This window comes from Triticum urartu, chromosome 2A (genome assembly GCF_056163025.1).
Source record: "Triticum urartu cultivar PI428250 chromosome 2A, HENAU_Tu73, whole genome shotgun sequence".
NCBI lineage: Eukaryota > Viridiplantae > Streptophyta > Magnoliopsida > Poales > Poaceae > Triticum > Triticum urartu.
This window is the reverse complement of record NC_141874.1, coordinates 680,485,825-680,511,921: the sequence shown is the minus strand read 5'-3', so window position 1 is coordinate 680,511,921 and position 26,097 is coordinate 680,485,825. Positions and strand designations below refer to the sequence as shown.

The window sequence follows — 26,097 nt, the reverse complement described above, 5'->3', positions numbered from 1 at the left end:
ATCACTCCAAAATGATTAATAGAATTTTGAAATTATTTTTTCCCTATTCAAACTGTTTACCATGCAGCATATCAGTACGGCCGCGCATTAGTATACATGTAACTTGCGTTATTTTACCAGATTGGTGTGGATCAAAAAATTTAGGGCAACGATAATTTATATCGATTGCCATGAATTATTTACGACGAGAGTGCTCTAGCACAGTTTAAATCATCAAGGGGAACAAAATAAGAGATGGAGCAGACGAGCTACCCAAACTGAAGCTAAACAAATGTGAATGATATTTGATTGCATTCTTCAAAATCAAATAAAAAAATCATCGGCACAGCACAGGCCGACCAAGAACAAGTACAATTTCCATCCCGGCAGCTTAATCAGCCATGGACACATATGGGAAGCTACAGGCACTGATGCTTGGTGCCGCCTGATGCTGCTGCCCTCCCTTGCCTCCTGTAGGCGGCGCCAAGCTGTACCTGGTGCCTCCACCGGACCAGGCTAGAGCACCGGCCGGAGAGACGGAAACGACGATGATTCTTCAGAATTCATTCAGATCTTGTCGATCCAAACAAAACCTTCAGCGGCCAGCCGGTTAGCTTGCGACCGACACCTTGCTGGACTGCCGTTGCCCACGGTGGGACTCCGTCTCCGCCGAGAACCGCTGCTGCCTCCGCGCGGCCTGCTTGGCACAGACGGCGTCGAGGTGCATCTGCTCGTGCCGACACTCCTCGCTGCAGTAGGGCGTGTCCCCTCTGTACATGAAGACGTCGCGGTCGCGCGCCAGCGGCTTGGCGCAGAGCGCGCACGCGTCCATCGGCGGCATGCCGGGCTCGCCGAGCAGCTCGTCGTCGAAGAAGAAGGAGCAGGCCACCGATGCCACCATGGTAGGTGTGTGTACGTCAGTAGGTGGCTTTCGAGCAAAATGCTGAGCAGAGGAGAGCGAGCGAGTTGTGTGGAGAAAAGAGTGGAAGCTCAGGTATATATGGTGCGTGGAGACGGACACGGCAATGCCGTCGGAATACTGTGGACCGGTGCGCCCACGGGTCGGGCAATACTGCGCTCGGCTCCACCGAGGAAAACGACGGCGAGGTCGACCAGGTCCCGAATAATGAACGTCCCTGTTGATGTAAGTTGTGATATTTTGTGAAGGCTAGAAATGTAGCTGTATTTGAAAACTCTCAAAAATACTTGAAGTATATTCCGGCTGTACTTGTGTGGGTATAAGATTAGACAGCTTTGCTTAAAATAGCGCTAACGGTGGATAGTGGTATTCTCAACCCATCAGGGTTCAAATCCTGATGCTCGCATTTATTCTGTATTTATTTTAAGAATTCCGACGATACACTTTCAGTAGGAGGAGACGTTCCCGTCGACTACGAGGCGCCTACGGTAACTTCGTAAAGTCTCAAGATGATATGTCAGCTCAGTCTTTCGGAGGTGCTTATAGAGGTAGGGTGTGCGTGTGTGCGTTCATAAGGGTGAGTGTATGCGCATTTATATAAGTGCTTGCGTCTGTACTTTGTTAAAAAAAAGTTATTAGTGCGCCAGCCTTTTTCCATGTTAGAATTAAATCCGAGGCATACCGTCAATCATTCGAGGACCAAGCAATCACACGAAGCATGACACCGAGATTTGTTAACGAGGTTCACCGATATGACTACATCCCCGGGGCTTGATTACGGGCGCTCCTCCCCGTAACACCGTCACAATATCACACCCTGGTCACCCGGGCGCCGGCACACGCCGCCGGCTCCCCCTTGCGCGCCTGTGCTATTATGTTGGCATAGGTTACATCGCGTGTCTACCCCCGCTATATATGAGAGGCCTACGATACAAGTGTCCTACTAGGACACGACTCCATATCCTATCTAAACACAATACAACTACAAGTCTAACTGTAACCTACCTTGTATACAATATTCGACACAATTCTAACAAACTCCACCTTGGCGAATATTCTCCACCACCTTGGATTTGTCCATGCGTCAAACTTCCACATACATTGGACTTGAGTTTATCCCGTGAGTACCGTTGCTACTCCAAAGACTCCATATGACTCCATCTGCAACTTGTAGTCCCTCCTTTTCCTGATCACAGTCAACACTCGAGCAAAATTAAGTTACTTGTTACTCTAGTTTGTGCTCCCAACTTTCAGAGTATCAGTCCAACGTCATCACACACTGATCACTGACCTGCGTGAAAGTGAACAACTCACATATTGGGTGTCACACATAAGAGTTACCTGAACTCAACATCACCGCTTCTTTCTTGACCACCTATCTGAAACTTGAAAGAATTTCACCGTTGCTTGTAGTCATCCCAAGTCAAATTCGCAGTTGTCTCACCACATGTGTGACCACCAGAGCCCTGGCCCGTCTCCATGTCCCGTGCTAACCGCACGCCTCGCCGCTATTACCGCGTCGAGCCTCCGCTGTCCCGGACGAGTCTCAAGGGTCATGAAACCACACCACTCAACCCCCACTGCAGAGTACCACCGATCATCACCGACCGATGACGAGTTTCACGCTTCCATCAGACCACTGGCCTCTAGTCCGAACTGCATGTCACTCGCTTTTCCCCTTGCTGAATAGGCTTCGGCCCCGTCGGCTTACGCCGTAGCCCCTCAATCCAGCTCCACCTTCAACATGACTCCATGGTAGATGATCAATCCACCCCTGCGCCTCATCGACTTCAAGCTCCGTGTATACACCACCTTGAATCAATCCCGCGCCATAGTCTTGTCGAAGCCACACAAGCCCTCAGGCCTGCGCCACGTGTTTCCACGCCCCAGAAGTCGGCCACCATCAGCATCACGCTCCTATGTCATCCTCGCTGATCCCACCACCGTCTTCTGTACCAACCGACTTGCGTCGATCCGTCAGACTGTCTAGGCCGACCCAGCCGAACTCGTTCGACTGTATGACACGCTTCAAGGCTCCCAAATCATCTTCGGCGAATTTCCATCCATCACATGATAATTCCATCTTAGCTGGCTTGGCTTCCCGCAACACCTTCAAGCATCCATGTTGTACCAACAACTTTTCACCCTTATCTGCCATAACCCAAAGCTTCTAGTTCTATCAAACTTCTCCACCTCAAACCTGATACCCATTGACGCGAGAGTTCTTTGTACGACTGACACTGCGAAAAAAATAACCAGGCAGTTCTTCCCGTGATCCCAAGTACACCAACGACACCTGCGCATACTACTAGCGATTCAACTAGCTGGTCTTCACGTGACGTAGCTCCTTTGACACTAATTCCAATGCTGGCTGCTGCCTTGCTTTGCCTCAAGCCCTACGCAAGTAGTGCTCCCTGATGGATATTCTATTCTGCCGATTTGATCTGCCTCGCCTCTGTCCGCGTGAACGAGGACTTGGTCCTCTTTTAGTCCAAAACAAATCTCACTTTCTGCTGATTGCATCGAGATAATCGCCAACCCTGCCCAAGCAGCGTACAGTACGCCGCTGCCTTAGCCGAGCGACAGCACGTACGCGCGCTCGTGTTGGGCGCCGCTGGCTCGCCTCCAGCGGCTGCTGGACCGTACCATGGCCCAATTGCGTCGCCGCGCACGGTCGGTACTGCTGCTGCCTGCAAAATTTTCAATCTCGCCAAGTCCGTCTTCGGATCCAAATTCAACACACCTCACGCGACCGCGTTGCCACGCTGGCTTTTCCGATCTCGCCCAGCGACTGATTTTTCCACGATATCTCACCTCTAGATCAACGTACAACGATCTTTTCGTAACCTTACTTATGATACCACTTGTTAGAATTAAATTCGAGGCATAACGTCAATCATCCGAAGACCAAGCAATCACACGAGGCATGACACCGAGATTTGTTAACGAGATTCACCGATATGGCTACATCCCGGACCTTGACTACGGGCGCTCCTCCCCGTGACACCGTCACAATACCGCACCCTGGCCACCCGGGCGCCGACACACGCCGCCGGCTCCCCCTTGCGCGCCTGTGCTATTATGTTGGCATAGGTTATATCGTGTGTCTACCCCCACTATATATGAGAGGCCTAGGATACAAGTGTCCTACTAGGACACGACTCCATATATTATCTAAACACAATACAACTACAAGTCCAACTGTAACCTACCTTGTACACAATATTCGACACAACTCTAACATTTCAAACGCCTACCGTGCCTCTATCTCAAAATAAAAATAAAAATAAGACAGGCGCTCCACATGGCAAATAATAGACACCAATGCCTATCGTGCACTGTACTGTATGTGATATTTTGAGCAAATAATTCGAGGTCTTCTCCTTCAGTTAGTGTCATACGGGAGGGAGGGAATCTTGAGCTGTGGTGCACCCGTGCGAGCGTGCATGCACGCCACAGCAGCAACTTGTGGGCAGTGGACTCGCGCGCACACTTGCACATCTTGTCTACGCACCTGCTGCAGGCAAAGTCTGCGGCCATTTACAGTCCTTAAAACTTGAGGCTCAAGGTCAAAGCGTGGAAAATCGTTTGCCTTGACCTGATCATCGGCACGAATCAGAGCGTTGACGTGTATTAGGAGAGCATCAAAGCCGAGTTTGACGAGTGCAAACTGGTCGACCCCTACTTCACCGACGTCCACATGCAGCGCGGCTCGAAGGCCATAGCGAACCACTAGGGGCTCATCCAAACAGCGTGCAACAAATGGCATGGGATCGTTGAGGAGATTGTGGCTTGCCCGTAGAGCGACGCCAACATCGAGGGTCAGTATGACACGCCGGTCTCTACCATTTATTTTCGCCGTGTGCGCCGCCGACTATTGTTTCCTCGGCGCAGAAGGCGGATGTTCGCCATGTATCGTCATAGCAGCATCACCGGCCAAGATTTCAAGTACCTCCACGTCTTCTCCCGGATCGAGAAGTGCGAGAAGTGGACGAAAGTCTGGCGCACCCTCGCCAAGGCCAAGGAGACGTACAAGCCGGACACGCCGACGCTGGGTGCGGCCGACGGACGCCCGGACGGTAACAAAAGGGCCAAGTCGGCGAAACACGCCGATTCGGTTACTGCGCGTGTGCAAGAGTCTATCGAGCATTGCATCGCCGACGCCCAGACCCAGGCGGCTCAGCGGGAAGAGAAAACCGAGGCACGGTGGTCGGCGTTGATGACGAATAGCGCCGTCAAGTTCGACCTGCTCCGGACGAACGTCGCCGCGAAGGAGAGGAACACCGACCTGGGTTTCCGGATTGGGGAGGGGGGGCATGCTCCGGAGCGACGACGAGCAGCTCAAGGCGTGGTACCTGGCGGAGCGTGGCCACATCCAGAACCAGATGCCGTCGACGGCGGCGCCAACTCCCACTCCCACGCCGACCCCAACGCCGTGCCAAGCCCGAGCGATGATGCCTTCACGACGCATAACACAGAAGCCGCGCCGACGCCGACCAGCCCGCACACGCCGACTCCTCCGTCGCCGGAGGCCGACACCGCCGTTTGATGCATTGCCTACGCGTCCTTTCTTTTGCACGCCGAACTATGGCAAGGTGATTGCCGAACCGTGATGCTGATTGCTGGACTTGTGGCCTTTTTTGGGTGGCGGGAATGGACAAGTTTGAATTACAACACCTTAGGGGCGGCACCTGGGGCGTGGTTGGGACCTAGATCACCCCAGGGCTTAAAAATCGTTGAGTGAGCGCCCGAAATAGCGCCGGCCTAAGCGCTGGGGGGCCGCACAAGTGGAGATGCTGTAAGTTGTGATATTTTGTGAAGGCTAGAAATGTAGCTGTATTTGAAAACTCTCAAAAATACTTTGCTTAAAAATGTAGTTGTAAGTTGTGATATTCCGGCTAGACCTGGGAACAGTTTGGACACAAACCACAATTTCAAATCAGTTTTCCTATTGGTCTCTTTTGGTTTGGATTAAATGGGCTGAGCTCCTAATGTAAGCTGGTTTGGTTTGGGCTTTTCCTATTATCGGTTTGGTCTGGTTCGGTCTGGTCACAGACCAAACAGTCTCAAACCATTCTAACCCATGGACCGAAAACTAAATCAAGGACCAGGTTAGGGTCCCGATCAAAGCAATCACCCTTTTTTTGGCCGGGAAAAGCAATCTCCCATTGGCAACGTCTTCCTTGTCGTCTCCACTACTGGTGCCAATGATGATGCTCCTGCTCGCCATGGCACATCCATGCTCCAGTAGAGATACATACCAACATCGACCAGGTTCTCGCGGCCTCGTCCCGCACGCCTCTGCCTGCTACGCCACGGCCACCGCCGGCCGCTCCTCCTTGGCGACATGGAGCCTTGCGCAGTGCTGCGGCGACGTCCCGCGGTAGGACTGCATGCTCTGGTTGGCCGTGGCGGTGCGGACACGGGCTACATGCTCAACCTTCTCAACACCCAGAACGCCACCGGCATGGACTGATGTATCTGGCCGCGTTCAACCAAGTGCAATGAAGGTCATGTCCGTCGACTCCGGCGACGGTGCGAACAAGGGGCTGGCGATGGACATGGCGCAGCTCGGTGGCGGCGGAGGCGGTGGCGGACTGCAGGCTATGTGTGGCGCACGCGGTGGCCGAGCTGCTCAACTACTGCCAGACAGTGTGATATACAACAGTCACATGGCGCCCTACGAGGTGCCCCTTCTTCCCACTCGACGGCGCCGGCGAGTTGGCCGACGAGGTCGGACAGTGCGAACAAGATCGTTTTATACCGTGATGGACGGAGTGCAGCTAGTCACATATAGTATCTAGCATTATAGCTTGTTCTATGTACGTACGTTGTGGTGGTGAGTAACATGCAGCAGCAGCTAATCACCCTTCCAACGCCTCTCTTCCCATAGTAATTGGACACGTCATTGGTTTGAAACTTCAGAATGAAACTGTATGTGGGGAATGGGTTGGATGGGTTTGGCTTGAAAATACGTACAGTTTGGATTGATTTGGATTATAGCATTTGCAGTTTGGTCTGGTCTGGTCTGATTGTTGGACTTATACTTGTATGGATTGGGCTGGATTTAATCTGGATTACAAACTATTCCCAGGTTTAATTCCGGCTGTACTCGTGTGAGTATAAGATTAGGCAGCTTTGCTTAAAATAGCGCTAACGCTTAGTGCTAATTAATTACAAGCGCGCCAGCCTTTTTCCCAACGCCTGCCGTGAGTCTATCTCAAAAAAAAAAAGAAAGACAGGTGCCTTACAACTACTCAAAAATGCCGTCGTTTCGTGAGGTGTTTTCTTAAAAATGCCATCGTTTCATTAGATGTTTGCTCAGAAATGTTATTAGACATCGTTATTGTCAGGACAAAACTCGTTGACCATGTTATATGACAAAAATACCCTAATACTCACATGTCAGATCTCTATATTTCACAATGATAAGTATGGACCTCACTTGTTCGCAGTAAGCAAGCGAATAATTTTAGAGAAAATAAGAACATTGTTGGGATCAAGTGGGACCCATACTTTATTATAGTGAGATAGAGGGAGAGCTGACATATTAGTCTATAGGTAGTTTGGTCATTATGACATGAAAAACGAGATTTGAGCTGAGAATCATGATGTCGAGTGACATTTTTGAGCATGTGCCTAACAAAGCGATGGCATTTTTAAGCAGATGTGATTTCTAGTGGCAAAATTGAGTAGTGAGAATCAGTGGCATAAATGATAAAAACACTAAAAATAAAAATGAGATAGGTGCCCCAGATGGCTAATAAATAATAATAGACACCAATGACTATCGTGCACTGTACTGTATGTGGTATTTTGAGCAAATAATTCGAGGTCTTCTCCTTCAGTTAGTGTCATACGGGAGGGAGGGAATCTTGAGCTGTGGTGCACCCGTGCGGGCGTGCATGCACGCCACAGCATCAACTTGTGAGCAGCTTTTTTTTTTCTGAAACAACTTGTGAGCAGTTGACTCGCGCACACACTGCAGATCTTGTTTACGCACCAGCTGCAAGCAATGTGTGCGGCCATTTTGCAGTCTTTAAAACTTGAGGCTCAAGGATGCTGCTAGAGAAAAATACGAGATTATTGAGCCGTTTAACGAGAGAGAGGTTGCCAGCCAGGTTTGTTTAGCTAGCTCGGGGATCGTGCACATTTTCGTATCATGGCGTTGCAGCTGCAGCTGCAGTTGCCGTTGAGCGTTGAACGGATCGACTCGAGATTCCATTGGCATCTCTCAGCACTGTTCTCGAGATTCCGGCGAGGCATGCAGGCCTCCTCCTGGGGAGCAGCTTTTCTCGAGATTTGCATGCAATTTGTTTTGTTTTTTGCAGATTCCTCGAGTAGTAACACTGACGCGTCGGCCGTAATCATCGGAGTGAAACTTGGGAGTATCTGACTACAAATTATTGCTGGCACGCACGGCGATCTCTTGGAAGTACTCACGGTCGACTGCCGAGTGCTGCCGACCACAACTAACCTTGGCTGCAGAGTGTGGAGTATTAGGCTCGCTAATTTTCGCTTCCAGGGACAAAAAAGAGGCCGTGCACGTGCTCAATAGCTGTTGCTGCATACTCGCCGAGTCACGGGCTGCAAAGCGGTAACAGGGCACATCGTTGGTTGTATGCCGACACTCACCAACCAACGCGTCAAGGCATGATGAATCATCACTTGATGCGTCTGACTCAGCGATGAGTCGTGGGAGGGACGTACAGAAAAAGTGAAACAGACAGATTACAGATATGTGTGTTCAGCCAATCTGTCATCATGCACTATTTACTCAACATCGCTTTAGTAAATTATTTTTGGTGAGAATCACTTGCTCTTGGACAAAACACATGAAAATTTTGATACACAAGAGAACCTTAATTTTTCAAATATGTACCGATCTTGGATTGGACCAAAATTAATTAGATTCATATACATAGATTTGACCGTAAACACACCGCTTCTGGTTAATTTCCAATGAAAGAAATCAGGTTGGTCAGATAGTTGAATCTTCATCACCTCGGTCGGCAAGACCAGCGAAGTAATACTGTAGATAGTGATGGCAGTGAGAACCGCTTTGACCAGCACAACCCTCCCAGGGGCGGCCATGAGGTGGCCAATCCAAGGGGTAAGCCTGCGCGCAACTTTGTCTTCCAGAGGCAAGAAGTGTACAGCCTTGAGCCTCTTGACCGAGAGTGGCAGCCCCAAATACGTCATGGGGAAGGTTGTGAGTTTGGCGGGGGAAAGTTGCATGATGTCAGGAAGATCAAGGCCGGCACACCGAATTGGGGCGACGAGGCTTTTAGTGCAGTTGGTGATCAGGCCCGTGACCTCACCAAAGGCGTCTAAGATGGAGGCAAAACAGGAGACGTCCTCCTTGATGGGCTTCACAAAAATAAGAGATTATTTTTGAAAACTTGAGGCTCAAGGATGCAGCTAGAGAAAAATAAGAGATTATTGAGCTGTTTTTTTTTTGCGGTTGGGCTTGCAGCTGCTGTTGCCGTTGAGCGTTGAAGGGATCAATCCAAAGATTCCATTGGCACTCACCTCGCAGTCCATCGGTCTTTCTTGCCGGCGAGGCAGGCAGGCCTCGTACTGGGGCGCAGCTTTTCTCGAGATCTGCGTGCAACTTGTTTTTACGGCTTCCGCGAGCAGTGACACTGATGCATAGGACGCAATCATTGGAGTACGCGAACGTCGGGGAAGGTCGACATCTTCGCTGGGACAAGAGTGAAACTTGGGAGTAGTTATCTGACTACGTAATAATGGCACGCACGGCGATCTCCCTCTTAGAAGTACTCGCGGTCGACTTCAGGAACAAAAAGGTGGCCGTGCACGATAGTTGTTGCTGCATACTCGCCAAGTCACGGGCTGCAAAGCGGTAACAGGGCACATCGTTGGTTGTATGTCGACACTCACCAACCAACGCGTCAAGGCATGATGAATCATCACTTGATGCGTCTGACTCAGCGATGAGTCGTGAGAGGGACGTACAGAAAAAGTGAAACAGACAGATTACAGATATGTGTGTTCAGCCAATCTGTCATCATGCACTATTTACTCAACATCGCTTTAGTAAATTATTTTTGGTGAGAATCACTTGCTCTTGGACAAAACACATGAAAATTTTGATACACAAGAGAACCTTAATTTTTCAAATATGTACCGATCTTGGATTGGACCAAAATTAATTAGATTCATATACATAGATTTGACCGTAAACACACCGCTTCTGGTTAATTTCCAATGAAAGAAATCAGGTTGGTCAGATAGTTGAATCTTCATCACCTCGGTCGGCAAGACCAGCGAAGTAATACTGTAGATAGTGATGGCAGTGAGAACCGCTTTGACCAGCACAACCCTCCCAGGGGCGGCCATGAGGTGGCCAATCCAAGGGGTAAGCCTGCGCGCAACTTTGTCTTCCAGAGGCAAGAAGTGTACAGCCTTGAGCCTCTTGACCGAGAGTGGCAGCCCCAAATACGTCATGGGGAAGGTTGTGAGTTTGGCGGGGGAAAGTTGCATGATGTCAAGAAGATCAAGGCCGGCACACCGAATTGGGGCGACGAGGCTTTTAGTGCAGTTGGTGATCAGGCCCGTGACCTCACCAAAGGCGTCTAAGATGGAGGCAAAACAGGAGACGTCCTCCTTGATGGGCTTCACAAAAATAAGAGATTATTTTTGAAAACTTGAGGCTCAAGGATGCAGCTAGAGAAAAATAAGAGATTATTGAGCTGTTTTTTTTTTGCGGTTGGGCTTGCAGCTGCTGTTGCCGTTGAGCGTTGAAGGGATCAACCCAAAGATTCCATTGGCACTCACCTCGCAGTCCATCGGTCTTTCTTGCCGGCGAGGCAGGCAGGCCTCGTACTGGGGCGCAGCTTTTCTCGAGATCTGCGTGCAACTTGTTTTTACGGCTTCCGCGAGCAGTGACACTGATGCATAGGACGCAATCATTGGAGTACGTGAACGTCGGGGAAGGTCGACATCTTCGCTGGGACAAGAGTGAAACTTGGGAGTAGTTATCTGACTACGTAATAATGGCACGCACGGCGATCTCCCTCTTAGAAGTACTCGCGGTCGACTTCAGGAACAAAAAGGTGGCCGTGCACGATAGTTGTTGCTGCATACTCGCCAAGTCACGGGCTGCAAAGCGGTAACAGGGCACATCGTTGGTTGTATGCCGACACTCACCAACCAACGCGTCAAGGCATGATGAATCATCACTTGATGCGTCTGACTCAGCGATGAGTCGTGAGAGGGACGTACAGAAAAAGTGAAACAGACAGATTACAGATATGTGTGTTCAGCCAATCTGTCATCATGCACTATTTACTCAACATCGCTTTAGTAAATTATTTTTGGTGAGAATCACTTGCTCTTGGACAAAACACATGAAAATTTTGATACACAAGAGAACCTTAATTTTTCAAATATGTACCGATCTTGGATTGGACCAAAATTAATTAGATTCATATACATAGATTTGACCGTAAACACACCGCTTCTGGTTAATTTCCAATGAAAGAAATAAGGTTGGTCAGATAGTTGAATCTTCATCACCTCGGTCGGCAAGACCAGCGAAGTAATACTGTAGATAGTGATGGCAGTGAGAACCGCTTTGACCAGCACAACCCTCCCAGGGGCGGCCATGAGGTGGCCAATCCAAGGGGTAAGCCTGCGCGCAACTTTGTCTTCCAGAGGCAAGAAGTGTACAGCCTTGAGCCTCTTGACCGAGAGTGGCAGCCCCAAGTACGTCATGGGGAAGGTTGTGAATTTGGCGGGGGAAAGTTGCATGATGTCAGGAAGATCAAGGCCGGCACACCGAATTGGGGCGACGAGGCTTTTAGTGCAGTTGGTGATCAGGCCCGTGACCTCACCAAAGGCGTCTAAGATGGAGGCAAAACAGGAGACGTCCTCCTTGATGGGCTTCACAAAAATAAGAGATTATTTTTGAAAACTTGAGGCTCAAGGATGCAGCTAGAGAAAAATAAGAGATTATTGAGCTGTTTTTTTTTTGCGGTTGGGCTTGCAGCTGCTGTTGCCGTTGAGCGTTGAAGGGATCAACCCAAAGATTCCATTGGCACTCACCTCGCAGTCCATCGGTCTTTCTTGCCGGCGAGGCAGGCAGGCCTCGTACTGGGGCGCAGCTTTTCTCGAGATCTGCGTGCAACTTGTTTTTACGGCTTCCGCGAGCAGTGACACTGATGCATAGGACGCAATCATTGGAGTACGCGAACGTCAGGGAAGGTCGACATCTTCGCTGGGACAAGAGTGAAACTTGGGAGTAGTTATCTGACTACGTAATAATGGCACGCACGGCGATCTCCCTCTTAGAAGTACTCGCGGTCGACTTCAGGAACAAAAAGGTGGCCGTGCACGATAGTTGTTGCTGCATACTCGCCAAGTCACGGGCTGCAAAGCGGTAACAGGGCACATCGTTGGTTGTATGCCGACACTCACCAACCAACGCGTCAAGGCATGATGAATCATCACTTGATGCGTCTGACTCAGCGATGAGTCGTGAGAGGGACGTACAGAAAAAAGCGAAATAGACAGATTACCGACGTGTGTTCAGCCAATCAGTCGTGTAAATGTGTGATATTCTTTTTCGATCTGGCGTTTTGTATTCTAGATTTTGATATTTTTTTAAATATAATTTTTGTCAAACTTTGTAAAGTTTGACTTGACTAAGATCTAATACACGGAGTGAAAAAGGACCGAAGGGACTACTTAAATTTGGCAGCGTACAGTTGTTGTGAACTGCTACAATTTAAGTGAAGCTTGCTACCGAATATTCAACTGACCGGTTTATTTCTTATAGCGTACTCTTTACACATTTGACAAATTCCACAACAAATCTCTTGATTCAAAATTGTAAAATTGCATTTTTGGAATTTGCAATAATGCGATGGGCGAACGACGGGAATTGAACCCGCCCCAAGAAAACACATCAGTTCATAATATATTTCAATATTTCCCACAGTTTTTTTGTGCAGTTTTCATACTTGCCGGAACTATGTGGTATGGGTCAGCAACGATCCCAATCGAAATATTTGGGCCTGTCCATTAATCATATCATAAATGGACAATGTTCAATTAGAACATGAAAACGAATTGCTTCGTATTGTCGAGATCCTAAATAAGAAACAAACACTATATGAATAAATACATCTATCATAAATGAGTAGACTACCCAATTGTAAGAACAGGGCTCTACCAACTGGAAACAACTAGCAGAAAGAAATATGAACGCATTCCTTTGGTTCCTTCCTGGGCCCAAAGCTTATTTCTTGGCCAAACAAGAGTGGATAGGCAAAATTTATTCTGATCTACACGCCTGTATTACAAATACACAATCATGAATAATCCCGCTAAATAAATAGAAAGGAATGGGTGGAAAATTTGCTGGAAGAGAAAAATATGATACTTTTCTAATCGTAGGTAGGGCTACCTATATAGCTTTGTGCTTCGGACGTTCCAGATTCAATAGGAATACAGAAGTTGCGGTCAATAAGGTAGGGATAATCAAAATACCGAACCATCTGATATACCCACTCATGAAACTGCTCTGTTGTAATGGATGGCAGAAGGGCCATAGTACCTACAACACTGGAGTGATCTAGTAGCCGGGAAGGGGCCTAGAAGCTTCATTACTCCTTAACTCAGAGATACTCCTTCGGTAGAATCATCTCGCTTTTTGTTCATTTCAGCCACACCATAATAGTCACCACAATAAGAAAGAAGTGAAACTCCTATGAGTCGTCGGCTCATTCTTCAACAGGTGCAGCTGGGCCATCCTAGACTTGAACCAAAGACCTCGCCCATGAAGTAAAACATCGCCCCTACGATCCTGCACGGATTTCCTGGGAAACAGGGTCATAGGCATGTAACTTCGAAGCTAACGATGCATGTTCGATTCCTGCTACCCGCTCAGATCTTTGATGATCTTGTATTAGCTAGCAAGTGTATGGACTCTGACTTCGGTGACTCCCTAGTGGCCAGGGAAGCGACGAATTCTTATGTCTTTCTGAAAGAATAAATAAAAGCGAAGGGAAGACCACAGACTCCCTAGCGTCTCTGCTCAACCTAAAATGTGAACGAAATAGATAGAAACTCTTCAATGAAAATTGAAAAGAAATGTAGCCCCTTCCGCCTATCTCTAGCCCGTGAACTTGGCGGATACTATGATAGCTATGAAAGTTGATTATTTTGTAAGTTTATAACTTTTATGATCTCGTTCGAAAAAATGGCTACGAAACTACCGAGCAAAGGCCCTTTTTTGAACTCCAACCAAACTAGATTTGAAGACGAGTCACTTTAATTAGTCTTTCTATCGAATCTTTGAAAGATAGATTTTAAAGGATCGATATTGTGATTAGGCTACACAAACGATATGATCTTCGGCTTACCAAGAGGGGATAAGTGCACCCGTAGAACTAATTTGGAATTGATTTCTCAAAAATAACCGTGGAAGAAAATAAAAAGAAGGAATTTTAGTATACCACCTAACGATTTTGTATTGATTATGAGGTAAAAAGGCACTCTCCTCTCGGAGTTCAATTAGGGCGTGGGGTGTCGTGGTTCCAAGTCTGACAGTAGTGTAGGGGGGTAAGTATGGAGAGGCAAGATCTTAGCTATGGAGAAGTTGTAAGAACGCAAGGTTTACGAGTTCAGGCACTTCTCGGAGGAAGTAATAGCCCTACGTCTCGGAGCCCGGAGGCGGTCGACTGGATTATGAGAGTATGAATTACAGGGGTGCGAATCCTTTACACTGAGGAGGGGGGTGGCTTATATAGAGTCCACCAGACCCCTCCGGCCCTCAGTTATGCAGGGTTTTAAGTACATTAAGGTCGGGCGTTACTGGTAATGCCCCTAATAAAGTTCTATGATGACCATAAAAGCTACTTAACGACCGACCGTTAGCGTGCGGAGTGACTTTAGGTCTCCTGGCCGTCGGGTGGTTGGATCTTGGTCGAGTCGTTGCTTCTTGGTCGAGTGTCTTCGAGTCCGTCGAGTGAAACACCGCCAAGTCGATTGAAATGTGATTTCTTCTGGAGGTGTCCTTGGGTAGGTCAGTTTGGACAGGTCCATGGCCCTACCCTAGGTACATAGCTTCATCATGGGGGTCGATTTACCCTCTTTTGCATTGAGTTTCGCAATTTTGGCTTTTATTGTCTACTTTTCTCAGGGAGATGGTTAAATAACTCAAAAGATAGAGGAGAGCACCAGGCCCAGATTTCCTCTCAATGCTCTAACGCCCATACAGGATACAGACCGAACCGTCTCATGGCATTCTAAACCCAACTCATGGTCAAATAGGTTTATTTTCTTCGCGAGACCTTTTAATTTTTCTTATCATGTAGGACCCACCATCTGAGCTAACCTAACCTTTACTTAACATGGACAACAATCAATATCTCGTAGCGAAATATGTCTACCGGAGAACGCCACCTTCTTTGCCGGATCTTCCAATCTTTTTACAAAACTAGTTACAACCTCAGAGTCCTATTAGAACTCCCAAGCTTGCTCCTTTGTACATCACCGTCAGAGCCAGCGTTCTTAGGTGTTTGAAAAGCATGGTAGCTCGAACAGTTCCTAGGACGAAGCAGTTTGAAACCTTTGCTCTTGTCTGGCCTTATGATATTCTAGTTAGTTTGAATGGCAAAGATTTCTCATTTTATCTCCTTTCTATGAATGTAAAAAAGCAGTGAAGGTTTAAGATGACCAATGGTGTGGATATATTGGGACATGGCATCATCATATTCCTGTTTTCCATAAAGATGGTCACCATACCTCCATGGAACCTTAATAGTCATGTCAGGAAGCGGGTTTTTCTTTCGCAAAAATGTACTTCGAACTTGGAACGAGCCTGTGTACAAGCTCGTAATGAAGGGCATGATCTTGCTCACGAAGTTAATGAAATTATCCGAGCACCTTGCAAATGGAGTCCTGAACTATGGACTGGAACTTGTTGGTGCATGGATTTCACGTTTCAGCAGCACTTTGGTTTGTTCTGAACAAATGGGATCCTTGGTGGGTCATAACTCTTTGATGAAAAGTTGAAACACCCGGACAATTAGAATTAAAACAATTGTCAACAATATGGTGTCAAAAAGCCAAAAAACAAGTGATTTAGCCCTTATAAAAATATAACGGGTTTTTGAACCTCTTTCACGATCCGGAGGCCAACCCGCTTCAAATATGGAACAATGGTTCTGGCAATGCAACAAACCAAACAAAGTTCTCCTTAGGAGGATAGATGGGACGACTCAGGTGAGATCAATGACAGATCACGGCAATATTATTAAAATATTATATTTTAGTTCAATTCGTCAGAGCACCGCCCTCTCAAGACCAAAATTACAGGTTCGAGCCCCGTTAGTCTCGAACTAGGATTAAATTAATGGAGAAATTCATATTTGCTGTTTCCATGAAAAAGGGGCAAAATATGGATTATTTTAAATATTTCTACGTAAAACACTCATAAAGGGGATTTTAATTAAAATCCAAAACAAGATATTATTTTCTTTCTCTTGTTCTCCCCAGCCCCTTTTCATCAACGGACTCCTAACATCTGATCCAACCTAGTAGTAAGCATTGAGCCAAAATCAAACAAAATATTCCTAAAAGTACGATACCATTGTCGTTTTTAGGGCTTAAAGGAATTGGTCATCTTTGCTAACTAATAACTGAGTAAGAGAAGACAATCATGTTCTTAAAGTGGTCGGTTCCACAGATTCACAATCTTTCCCTATTGGTCGGCTGCCCGTGAAACACATAGGCTCGTATCACATTTATCGATCAGCCGTTAACTGACTGGTCGTAGATTCAAATCCTACTTGGGGAGATTTTTATTAATTCTTTAATGTAAGAGTTTTAATATAAGAATAAAGAAGTGAATTAAAAGGCTTGCTTTGACCCTTAGGAGTATTAAGGAGTAGGTAACACTTTCGCTATCCTTGTTTCTATTTCCATTACATTCTACCTCATCATATAACATCCTGTAGATAACACACGGCCCAAGGATGTAGAAAAACATAACATGAATGATTCGGCCAAATCACATCTTATAATATGAAGAAAGCTTTCCCTGTATCAATTCCCTTGCCGTTTTGCATACAAGTACCCTTTTGCTGAAGGCTGTTCAGGCTTTTTTCCTGGGAGTATGGCATCTCTTTGAAATAAGAGTCTTCGAATAATGATGAATTCAAAGATTTATTAAAGACTTTTAAGGGACCTCACTCGAGGAAAGAAGAATAAAGTAAGTAGATCCGACTCCTCGAATGATGCCTCTATCCGATGCAAGAAAAAATTGTTTTATTTTAAATTTAAGCAACTAGTGTTTTTTTAGGGTGTTGTGGTGCTAGGTGAAGTTTGAGTGTCGCATCCTATATGGTTAAAGTTCAGTATTCAAAAGCATCACTAGCTTACACTCTGACCCGAGTAGCATGGGCACCTGAAATCCCGTGTGAATCAGCTCCTCAACCCTAGCCCATAGAGTGGGTATGGAGAAGCCTAGACGCGCTCGGACACGTCTACCACATCAGACCGGCCCACACTAGACCAACCGACCCCACATATAACCCTCACTTCGGATGAAAGTCAACAAACTCCACTTCACTCTCTCCCAGTCTTCTCACCTCCAAGTCCCCTCTGCTTTCAATATTTTGCAAGCAACGGCAACAGCGCCACGTATGATGGTGGATCCAATAGTGACGACGACTCAGAGTCGCTACTGCGCGACGCGGAGCCGGATGACATGGAGGAGATCGCCCTTCACATCGTGTTGCTCCGATCGCGGCTGGACCAAGGAGGTAGTGCTAGCTCGGGTTCTGCCCGTCCCCGTCGTACTGCCCTTCCCGTCCTTCACGCAGCTCCGGGCGCTTTGTACCCCTCTAGGTACGCCGCCATGCGCCCCTCTCCACCCGCTCTACCAGCTCCGGAGGGCGTCCTCGGCCACTGTTGGGTCCTCGTACCCTCGCTGGCGCGTACGAGGACGCCCGAATCCAAAGTGCACTCCGCACGGCGCGAGCGGCAACGAGTAAGGAAGAGGGCAGTGGAGGGGGTGTTGGAAATATGCCCTAGAGGCAATAATAAAAGCATTATTATTATATTTCCTTATTCATGATAATTGTCTTTATTCATGCTATAATTGTGTTATCCGGAAATCGTAATACATGTGTGAATAATAGACACCAACATGTCCCTAGTAAGCCTCTAGGTGATTAGCTCGTTGATCAACAGATAGTCATGGTTTCCTGACTATGGACATTGGATGTCATTGATAACGAGATCACATCATTAGGAGAATGATGTGATGGACAAGACCCAATCCTAAACGTAGCACAAGATCGTATAGTTCGTTTGCTAGAGTTTTCCAATGTCAAGTATCTTTTCCTTAGACCATGAGATCGTGTAACTCCCGGATACCGTAGGAGTGCTTTGGGTGTACCAAACGTCACAACGTAACTGGGTGACTATAAAGGTATACTACGGGTATCTCCGAAAGTGTCTGTTGGGTTGACACAGATCAAGATTGGGATTTGTCACTCCGTGTGACGGAGAGGTATCACTAGGCCCACTTGGTAATGCATCATCATAATGAGCTCAAAGTGACCCAGTGTCTGGTCACGGGATCATGCATTACGGTACGAGTAAACTGACTTGCCGGTAACGAGATTGAACGAGGTATTGGGATACCGACGATCGAATCTCGGGCAAGTAACATACCGATTGACGAAGGGAATTATATACGGGGTTGCTTGAATCCTCGACATCGTGGTTCATCCGATGAGATCATCGAGGAGCATGTGGGAGCCAACATGGGTATCCAGATCCCGCTGTTGGTTATTGACCGGAGAGCGATCTCGGTCATGTCTACATGTCTCCCGAACCCGTAGGGTCTACACACTTAAGGTTCGGTGACGCTAGGGTTGTAGGGATATGTATATGCAGTTACCCGAATGTTGTTCGGAGTCCCGGATGAGATCCCGAACGTCACGAGGAGTTCCAGAATGGTCCGGAGGTAAAGAATTATATATGGGAAGTCTTGTTTTGGTCACCGGAAAGGTTTCGCGCATTATCGGTATTGTACCGGGAGTGCCGAAAGGGGTCCGGGGGTCCACCAAGGGGGTCCACCTGCCCCGGGGGGCCACATGGGCTGTAGGAGTGTGCGCCTTGGCCTATATGGGCCAAGGGCACCAGCCCCAAGAGGCCCATGTGCCAAGAGATGAGGGAAAGGAAGAGTCCTAAAGGGGGAAGGCACCTCCTAGGTGCCTTGGGGAGGATGGACTCCTCCCTGGCCGCACCCTTCCTTGGAGGAAGGGCCAAGGCTGCGCCCCCCTCTCGCTTGGCCCTATATATAGTGGGGGGGAGGGAGGGCAGCCACACCTAAGCCCTGGCGCCTCCCTCTCCCTCTCCAACACCTCCTCCTCCTCCGTAGAGCTTGGCGAAGCCCTGATGGAGTACTGCAGCTCCACCACCACCACGCCGTCGTGCTGCTGCTGAAGCCATCTTCCTCAACCTCTCCTTCCCCTTGCTGGATCAAGAAGGAGGAGACATCACGCTGACCGTACGTGTGTTGAACACGGAGGTGCCGTCCGTTCGGCGCTAGGATCTCCGGTGATTTTGGATCACGTCGAGTACGCCTTCCTCATCCCCGTTCTTTGAACGCTTCCGCGCGTGATCTACAAAGGTATGTAGATGCAATCCGATCACTCGTTGCTAGATGAACTCCTAGATGGATCTTGGTGAAACCGTACGAAAATTTTTGTTTTCTGCAACGTTCCCCAACAGTGGCATCATGAGCTAGGTCTATGCGTAGTTCTCTTGCACGAGTAGAACACAATTTGTTGTGGGCGTTGATGTTGTCAACTTTCTTGCCGCTACTAGTCTTATCTTGCTTCAACGGTATTGTGGGATGAAGCGGCCCGGACCAACCTTACACGTACGCTTACGTGAGACCGGTTCCACCGACTAACATGCACAAGTTGCATAAGGTGGCTGGCGGGTGTTTGTCTCTCCCACTTTAGTTGGAGCGGATTCGATGAAAAGGGTCCTTATGAAGGGTAAATAGAAGTTGACAAATCACGTTGTGGCTTTCACGTAGGTAAGAAAACGTTCTTGCTAGAACCCTTTTGCAGCCACGTAAAACTTGCAACAACAATTAGAGGACGTCTAACTTGTTTTTGCAGCAAGTGTTCTGTGATGTGATATGGCCAAAGTTGTGATGAATGATGAATGATATATATGTGATCTATGAGATGTTCATGCTATTGTAATAGGAATCATGACTTGCATGTCGATGAGTATGACAACCGGCAAGAGCCATAGGAGTTGTCTTTATTTTTTGCATGACCTGCGTGTCATTGAGAAATGCCATGTAAATTACTTTACTTTATTGCTAAACGCGTTAGCCGTAGTAGTAGAAGTAATAATTGGCGAGCGACTTCATGGAGACACGATGATGGAGATCATGATGATCGAGATCATGGTGTCATGCCGGTGACAAGATGATCATGGAGCCCCAAGATGGAGATCAAAGGAGCTATGTGATATTGGCCATATCATGTCACTATTATTATTTGATTGCATGTGATGTTTATCATGTTTTTGCATCTTGTTTACTTAGAACGACGGTAGTAAATAAGATGATCCCTCATAATAATTTCAAGAAAGTGTTCCCCCTAACTGTGCACCGTGGCGACAGTTCGTTGTTTCGAAGCACCACGTGATGATCGGGTGTTAGATTCCAACGTTCACATACAATGGGTGTAAGACAGATTTACACATGCAAACACTTAGGTTGACTTGACGAGCCTAGCATGTACAGACATGGCCTCGGAACACAGAAGACCGAAAGGTCGAGCATGAGTCGTATAGAAGATATGATCAACATGAAGATGTTCACCGATGTTGACTAGTCCGTCTCACGTGATGATCGGACACGACCTAGTTAACTCGGATCATGTTATACTTAGATTACTGGAGGGATGTCTATCTAAGTGGGAGTTCATTGAATAATTTGATTAGATGAACTTAATTATCATGAACTTAGTCTAATTTTTTTACAATATGTCTTGTAGATCAAATGGCCAACGTAGTCCTCAACTTCAACGCGTTCCTAGAGAAAACCAAGCTGAAAGACGATGGCAGCAACTACACGGACTGGGTCCGGAACCTGAGGATCATCCTCATAGCTGCCAAGAAAGATTATGTCCTACAAGCACCGCTAGGTGACGCACCTGTTCTCCCTGCAGAACAAGACGTTATGAACGCTTGGCAGGCACGTACCGATGACTACTCCCTCGTTCAGTGCGGCATGCTTTACAGCTTAGAGCCGGGGCTCCAAAAGCGTTTTGAGAGACACGGAGCATATGAGATGTTCGAAGAGCTGAAAATGGTTTTCCAAGCTCATGCCCGGGTCGAGAGATATCAAGTCTCTGACAAGTTCTTCAGCTGTAAAATGGAGGAAAACAGTTCTGTCAGTGAGCACATACTCACTATGTCTGGGTTGCATAACCGCTTGACTCAGCTGGGAGTTAATCTCCCGGATGACGCGGTCATTGAAAAATTCCTTCAGTCGCTTCCACCGAGCTACAAGAGCTTTGTGATGAACTTCAATATGCAGGGGATGGAAAAGACCATTCCTGAAGTGTTTGCAATGCTGAAATCAGCAGAGGTAGAAGTCAAAAAGGAACATCAAGTGTTGATGGTGAATAAAACCACTAAGTTCAAAAGGGGCAAGGGTAAGAAGAACTTCAAGAAGGACGGCAAGGGAGTTGCCGCGCCAGGCAAGCAAGCTGCCGGGAAGAAGCCAAAGAATGGACCCAAGCCCGAGACTGAGTGCTTTTATTGCAAGGAAAGTGGTCACTGGAAGCGGAACTGCCCCAAATACTTAGCGGACAAGAAGGCCGGCAAAACGAAAGGTATATGTGATATACATGTAATTGATGTGTACCTTACCAGTACTCGTAGTAGCTCCTGGGTATTTGATACCGGTGCAATTGCTCACATTTGTAACTCAAAACAGGAGCTGCGGAATAAGCGGAGACTGGCGAAGGACGAGGTGACGATGCGCGTCGGGAATGGTTCCAAGGTCAATGTGATCACCGTCGGCACGCTACCTCTACATTTACCTTCGGGATTAGTTTTAAACCTTAATAATTGTTATTTAGTGCCAGCTTTGAGCATGAACATTGTATCAGGATCTCGTTTAATTCGAGATGGCTACTCATTTAAATCCGAGAATAATGGTTGTTCTATTTATATGAGAGATATGTTTTATGGTCATGCTCCGATGGTGAATGGTTTATTCTTAATGAATCTCGAGCGTAATGCTACACATGTTCATAGTGTGAGTACCAAAAGATGTAAGATTGATAATGATAGTCCCACATACTTGTGGCACTGCCGCCTTGGTCACATAGGTGTCAAACGCATGAAGAAGCTCCATGCTGATGGACTTTTAGAGTCTCTTGATTACGAATCATTTGACACGTGCGAACCATGCCTCATGGGTAAAATGACCAAGACTCCGTTCTCAGGAACAATGGAGCGAGCAACCAACTTATTGGAAATCATACATACTGATGTGTGCGGTCCAATGAGTGTTGAGGCTCGTGGTGGCTATCGTTATGTTCTCACCCTCACTGATGACTTGAGTAGATATGGGTATGTCTACTTAATGAAACACAAGTCTGAGACCTTTGAAAAGTTCAAGGAATTTCAGAGTGAGGTTGAGAATCAATGTGACAGGAAAATCAAGTTCCTGCGATCAGATCGTGGAGGAGAATACTTGAGTCACGAGTTTGGCACACACTTAAGAAAATGTGGAATAGTTTCACAACTCACGCCGCCTGGAACACCTCAGCGTAATGGTGTGTTCGAACGTCGTAATCGCACTCTATTAGATATGGTGCGATCTATGATGTCTCTTACCGATTTACCGCTACCTTTTTGGGGCTATGCTTTAGAGACTGCCGCATTCACTTTAAATAGGGCTCCGTCGAAATCCGTTGAGACGACACCGTATGAATTATGGTTTGGGAAGAAACCTAAGCTGTCGTTTCTAAAAGTTTGGGGATGCGATGCTTATGTCAAGAAACTTCAACCTGAAAAGCTCGAACCCAAGTCGGAAAAATGCGTCTTCATAGGATACCCTAAAGAAACTATTGGGTATACCTTCTACCTCAGATCCGAAGGCAAGATCTTTGTTGCCAAGAATGGATCCTTTCTAGAGAAAGAGTTTCTCTCAAAAGAAGTAAGTGGGAGGAAAGTAGAACTTGATGAAGTATTACCTCTTGAACCGGAAAAAGGCGCAACTCAAGAAAATGTTCCTGAGGTGCCTGCACCGACTAGAGAGGAAGTTAATGATGATGATCAAGATACTTCTGATCAAGCTCCTACTGAAATTCGTAGGTCCACAAGGACACGTTCCGCACCAGAGTGGTACGGCAACCCTGTCTTGGAAATCATGTTGTTAGACAACGGTGAACCTTCGAACTATGAAGAAGCGATGGCGGGCCCGGATTCCGACAAATGGCTGGAAGCCATGAAATCCGAGATAGGATCCATGTATGAAAACGAAGTATGGACTTTGACTGACTTGCCCGTAGAGCGGCGAGCCATAGAAAATAAATGGATCTTTAAGAAGAAGACAGACGCGGATGGTAATGTGGTAAAGCTCGGCTTGTCGCTAAGGGTTATCGACAAGTTCAAGGGGTTGACTACAATGAGACTTTCTCACCGGTAGCGAAGCTAAAGTCCGTCCGAATCATGTTAGCAATTGCCGCATTCTACAATTATGACATATGGCAAATGGACATCAAAACGGCATTCCTTAATGGTTTCCTTAAGGAAGAATTGTATATGATGCAGCTGGAAGGTTTTGTCGATCCTAAATATGCTGACAAGGTGTGCAAGCTCCAACGCTCGATTTATGGGCTGGTGCAAGCATCTCGGAGTTGGAATATTCGCTTTGATGAGATGATCAAAGCGTTTGGGTTTATGCAGACTTATGGAGAAGCCTGCGTTTACAAGAAAGTGAGTGGGAGCTCTGTAGCATTTCTCATATTATATGTAGATGACATACTTTTGATGGGAAATGATATAGAGCTTTTGGACAGCATTAAGGCCTACTTGAATAAGAGTTTTTCAATGAAGGACCTTGGAGAAGCTGCTTATATATTAGGCATCAAGATCTACAGAGATAGATCAAGACGCCTCATAGGTCTTTCACAAAGCACATACCTTGACAAGATATTGAAGAAGTTCAATATGGACCAGTCTAAGAAGGGGTTCTTGCCTGTATTGCAAGGTGTGAAATTGAGCTCAGCTCAATGTCCGACCACGACAGAAGATATAGAAGAGATGAGTGTCATCCCCTATGCCTCAGCCATAGGGTCTATTATGTATGCCATGCTGTGTACCAGACCTGATGCAAACCTTGCCGTAAGTTTGGTAGGAAGGTACCAAAGTAATCCCAGCAAGGAACACTGGACAACGGTCAAGAATATCCTCAAGTACCTGAAAAGGACTAAGGAAATGTTTCTCGTTTATGGAGGTGACGAAGAGCTCGTCGTAAAAGGTTACGTCGACGCTAGCTTCGACACAGATCTGGATGACTCTAAGTCACAAACCGGATACGTGTATATTTTGAATGGTGGGGCAGTAAGCTGGTGCAGTTGCAAGCAGAGCGTCGTGGCGGGATCTACATGTGAAGGGGAGTGCATGGCAGCCTCGGAGGCAGCGCATGAAGCAATTTGGGTGAAGGAGTTCATCACCGACCTAGGAGTCATACCCAATGCGCCGGGGCCAATCAAACTCTTCTGTGACAACACTGGAGCTATTGCACTTGCCAAGGAGCCCAGGTTTCACAAGAAGACCAGGCACATCAAGCGTCGCTTCAACTCCATTCGTGAAAATGTTCAAGATGGAGACATAGATATTTGTAAAGTACATACGGATCTAAATGTAGCAGATCCGTTGACTAAACCTCTCCCTAGAGCAAAACATGATCGACACCAGAATTCCATGGGTGTTCGATTCATCACAATGTAACTAGATTATTGACTCTAGTGCAAGTGGGAGACTGTTGGAAATATGCCCTAGAGGCAATAATAAAAGCATTATTATTATATTTCCTTATTCATGATAATTGTCTTTATTCATGCTATAATTGTGTTATCCGAAAATCGTAATACATGTGTGAATAATAGATACCAACATGTCCCTAGTAAGCCTCTAGGTGACAAGCTCGTTGATCAACAGATAGTCATGGTTTCCTGACTATGGACATTGGATGTCATTGATAACGAGATCACATCATTAGGAGAATGATGTGATGGACAAGACCCAATCCTAAACATAGCACAAGATCGTATAGTTCGTTTGCTAGAGTTTTCCAATGTCAAGTATCTTTTCCTTAGACCATGAGATCGTGTAACTCCTGGATACCATAGGAGTGCTTTGGGCGTACCAAACGTCACAACGTAACTGGGTGACTATAAAGGTATACTACGGGTATCTCCGAAAGTGTCTGTTGGGTTGACACGGATCAAGACTGGGATTTGTCACTCCGTGTGACGGAGAGGTATCACTGGGCCCACTCGGTAATGCATCATCATAATGAGCTCAAAGTGACCCAGTGTCTGGTCACGGGATCATGCATTACGGTACGAGTAAAGTGACTTGCCGGTAACGAGATTGAACGAGGTATTGGGATACCGACGATCGAATCTCGGGTAAGTAACATACCGATTGACGAAGGGAATTGTATACGGGGTTGCTTGAATCCTCGACATCGTGGTTCATCCGATGAGATCATCGAGGAGCATGTGGGAGCCAACATGGGTATCCAGATCCCGCTGTTGGTTATTGACCGAAGAGCGATCTCGGTCATGTCTACATGTCTCCCGAACCCGTAGGGTCTACACACTTAAGGTTCGGTGACGCTAGGGTTGTAGGGATTTGTATATGCAGTAACCCGAATGTTGTTCGGAGTCCCGGATGAGATCCCGGACGTCACGAGGAGTTCCGAAATGGTCCGGAGGTAAAGAATTATATATGGGAAGTCTTGTTTTGATCACCGGAAAGGTTTCACGCATTATCGGTATTGTACTGGGAGTGCCGAAAGGGGTCCGGGGGTCCACCAAGGGGGTCCACCTGCCCCGGGGGGCCACATGGGCTGTAGGGGTGTGCGCCTTGTGAAGGAAATA

At 47.1% G+C, this 26,097-nt stretch overlaps 1 protein-coding gene and 1 pseudogene across 1 annotated transcript; one reads left to right on the top strand and one right to left on the bottom strand.

Annotated features, from left to right (window-relative positions):
* Positions 1-258: 258 nt before the first annotated feature.
* Positions 259-945, bottom strand: LOC147986686 (FCS-Like Zinc finger 2-like). The gene has a single exon (XM_087544881.1). The coding sequence runs from the start codon at positions 878-880 to the stop codon at positions 590-592; it is 291 nt and encodes a 96-aa protein (XP_087401007.1). The 5' UTR covers positions 881-945; the 3' UTR covers positions 259-589.
* Positions 946-4,808: 3,863 nt separating this feature from the next.
* LOC147986685 (uncharacterized) lies at positions 4,809-6,702 on the top strand (annotated as a pseudogene).
* The last annotated feature ends 19,395 nt before the right edge of the window (positions 6,703-26,097 follow it).

What these genes read in the sequence shown, in the direction of transcription:
- LOC147986686 (XM_087544881.1), bottom strand. Translation starts at nt 880, where the DNA reads ATGGTGGCATCGGTGGCCTGCTCCTTCTTCTTCGACGACGAGCTGCTC.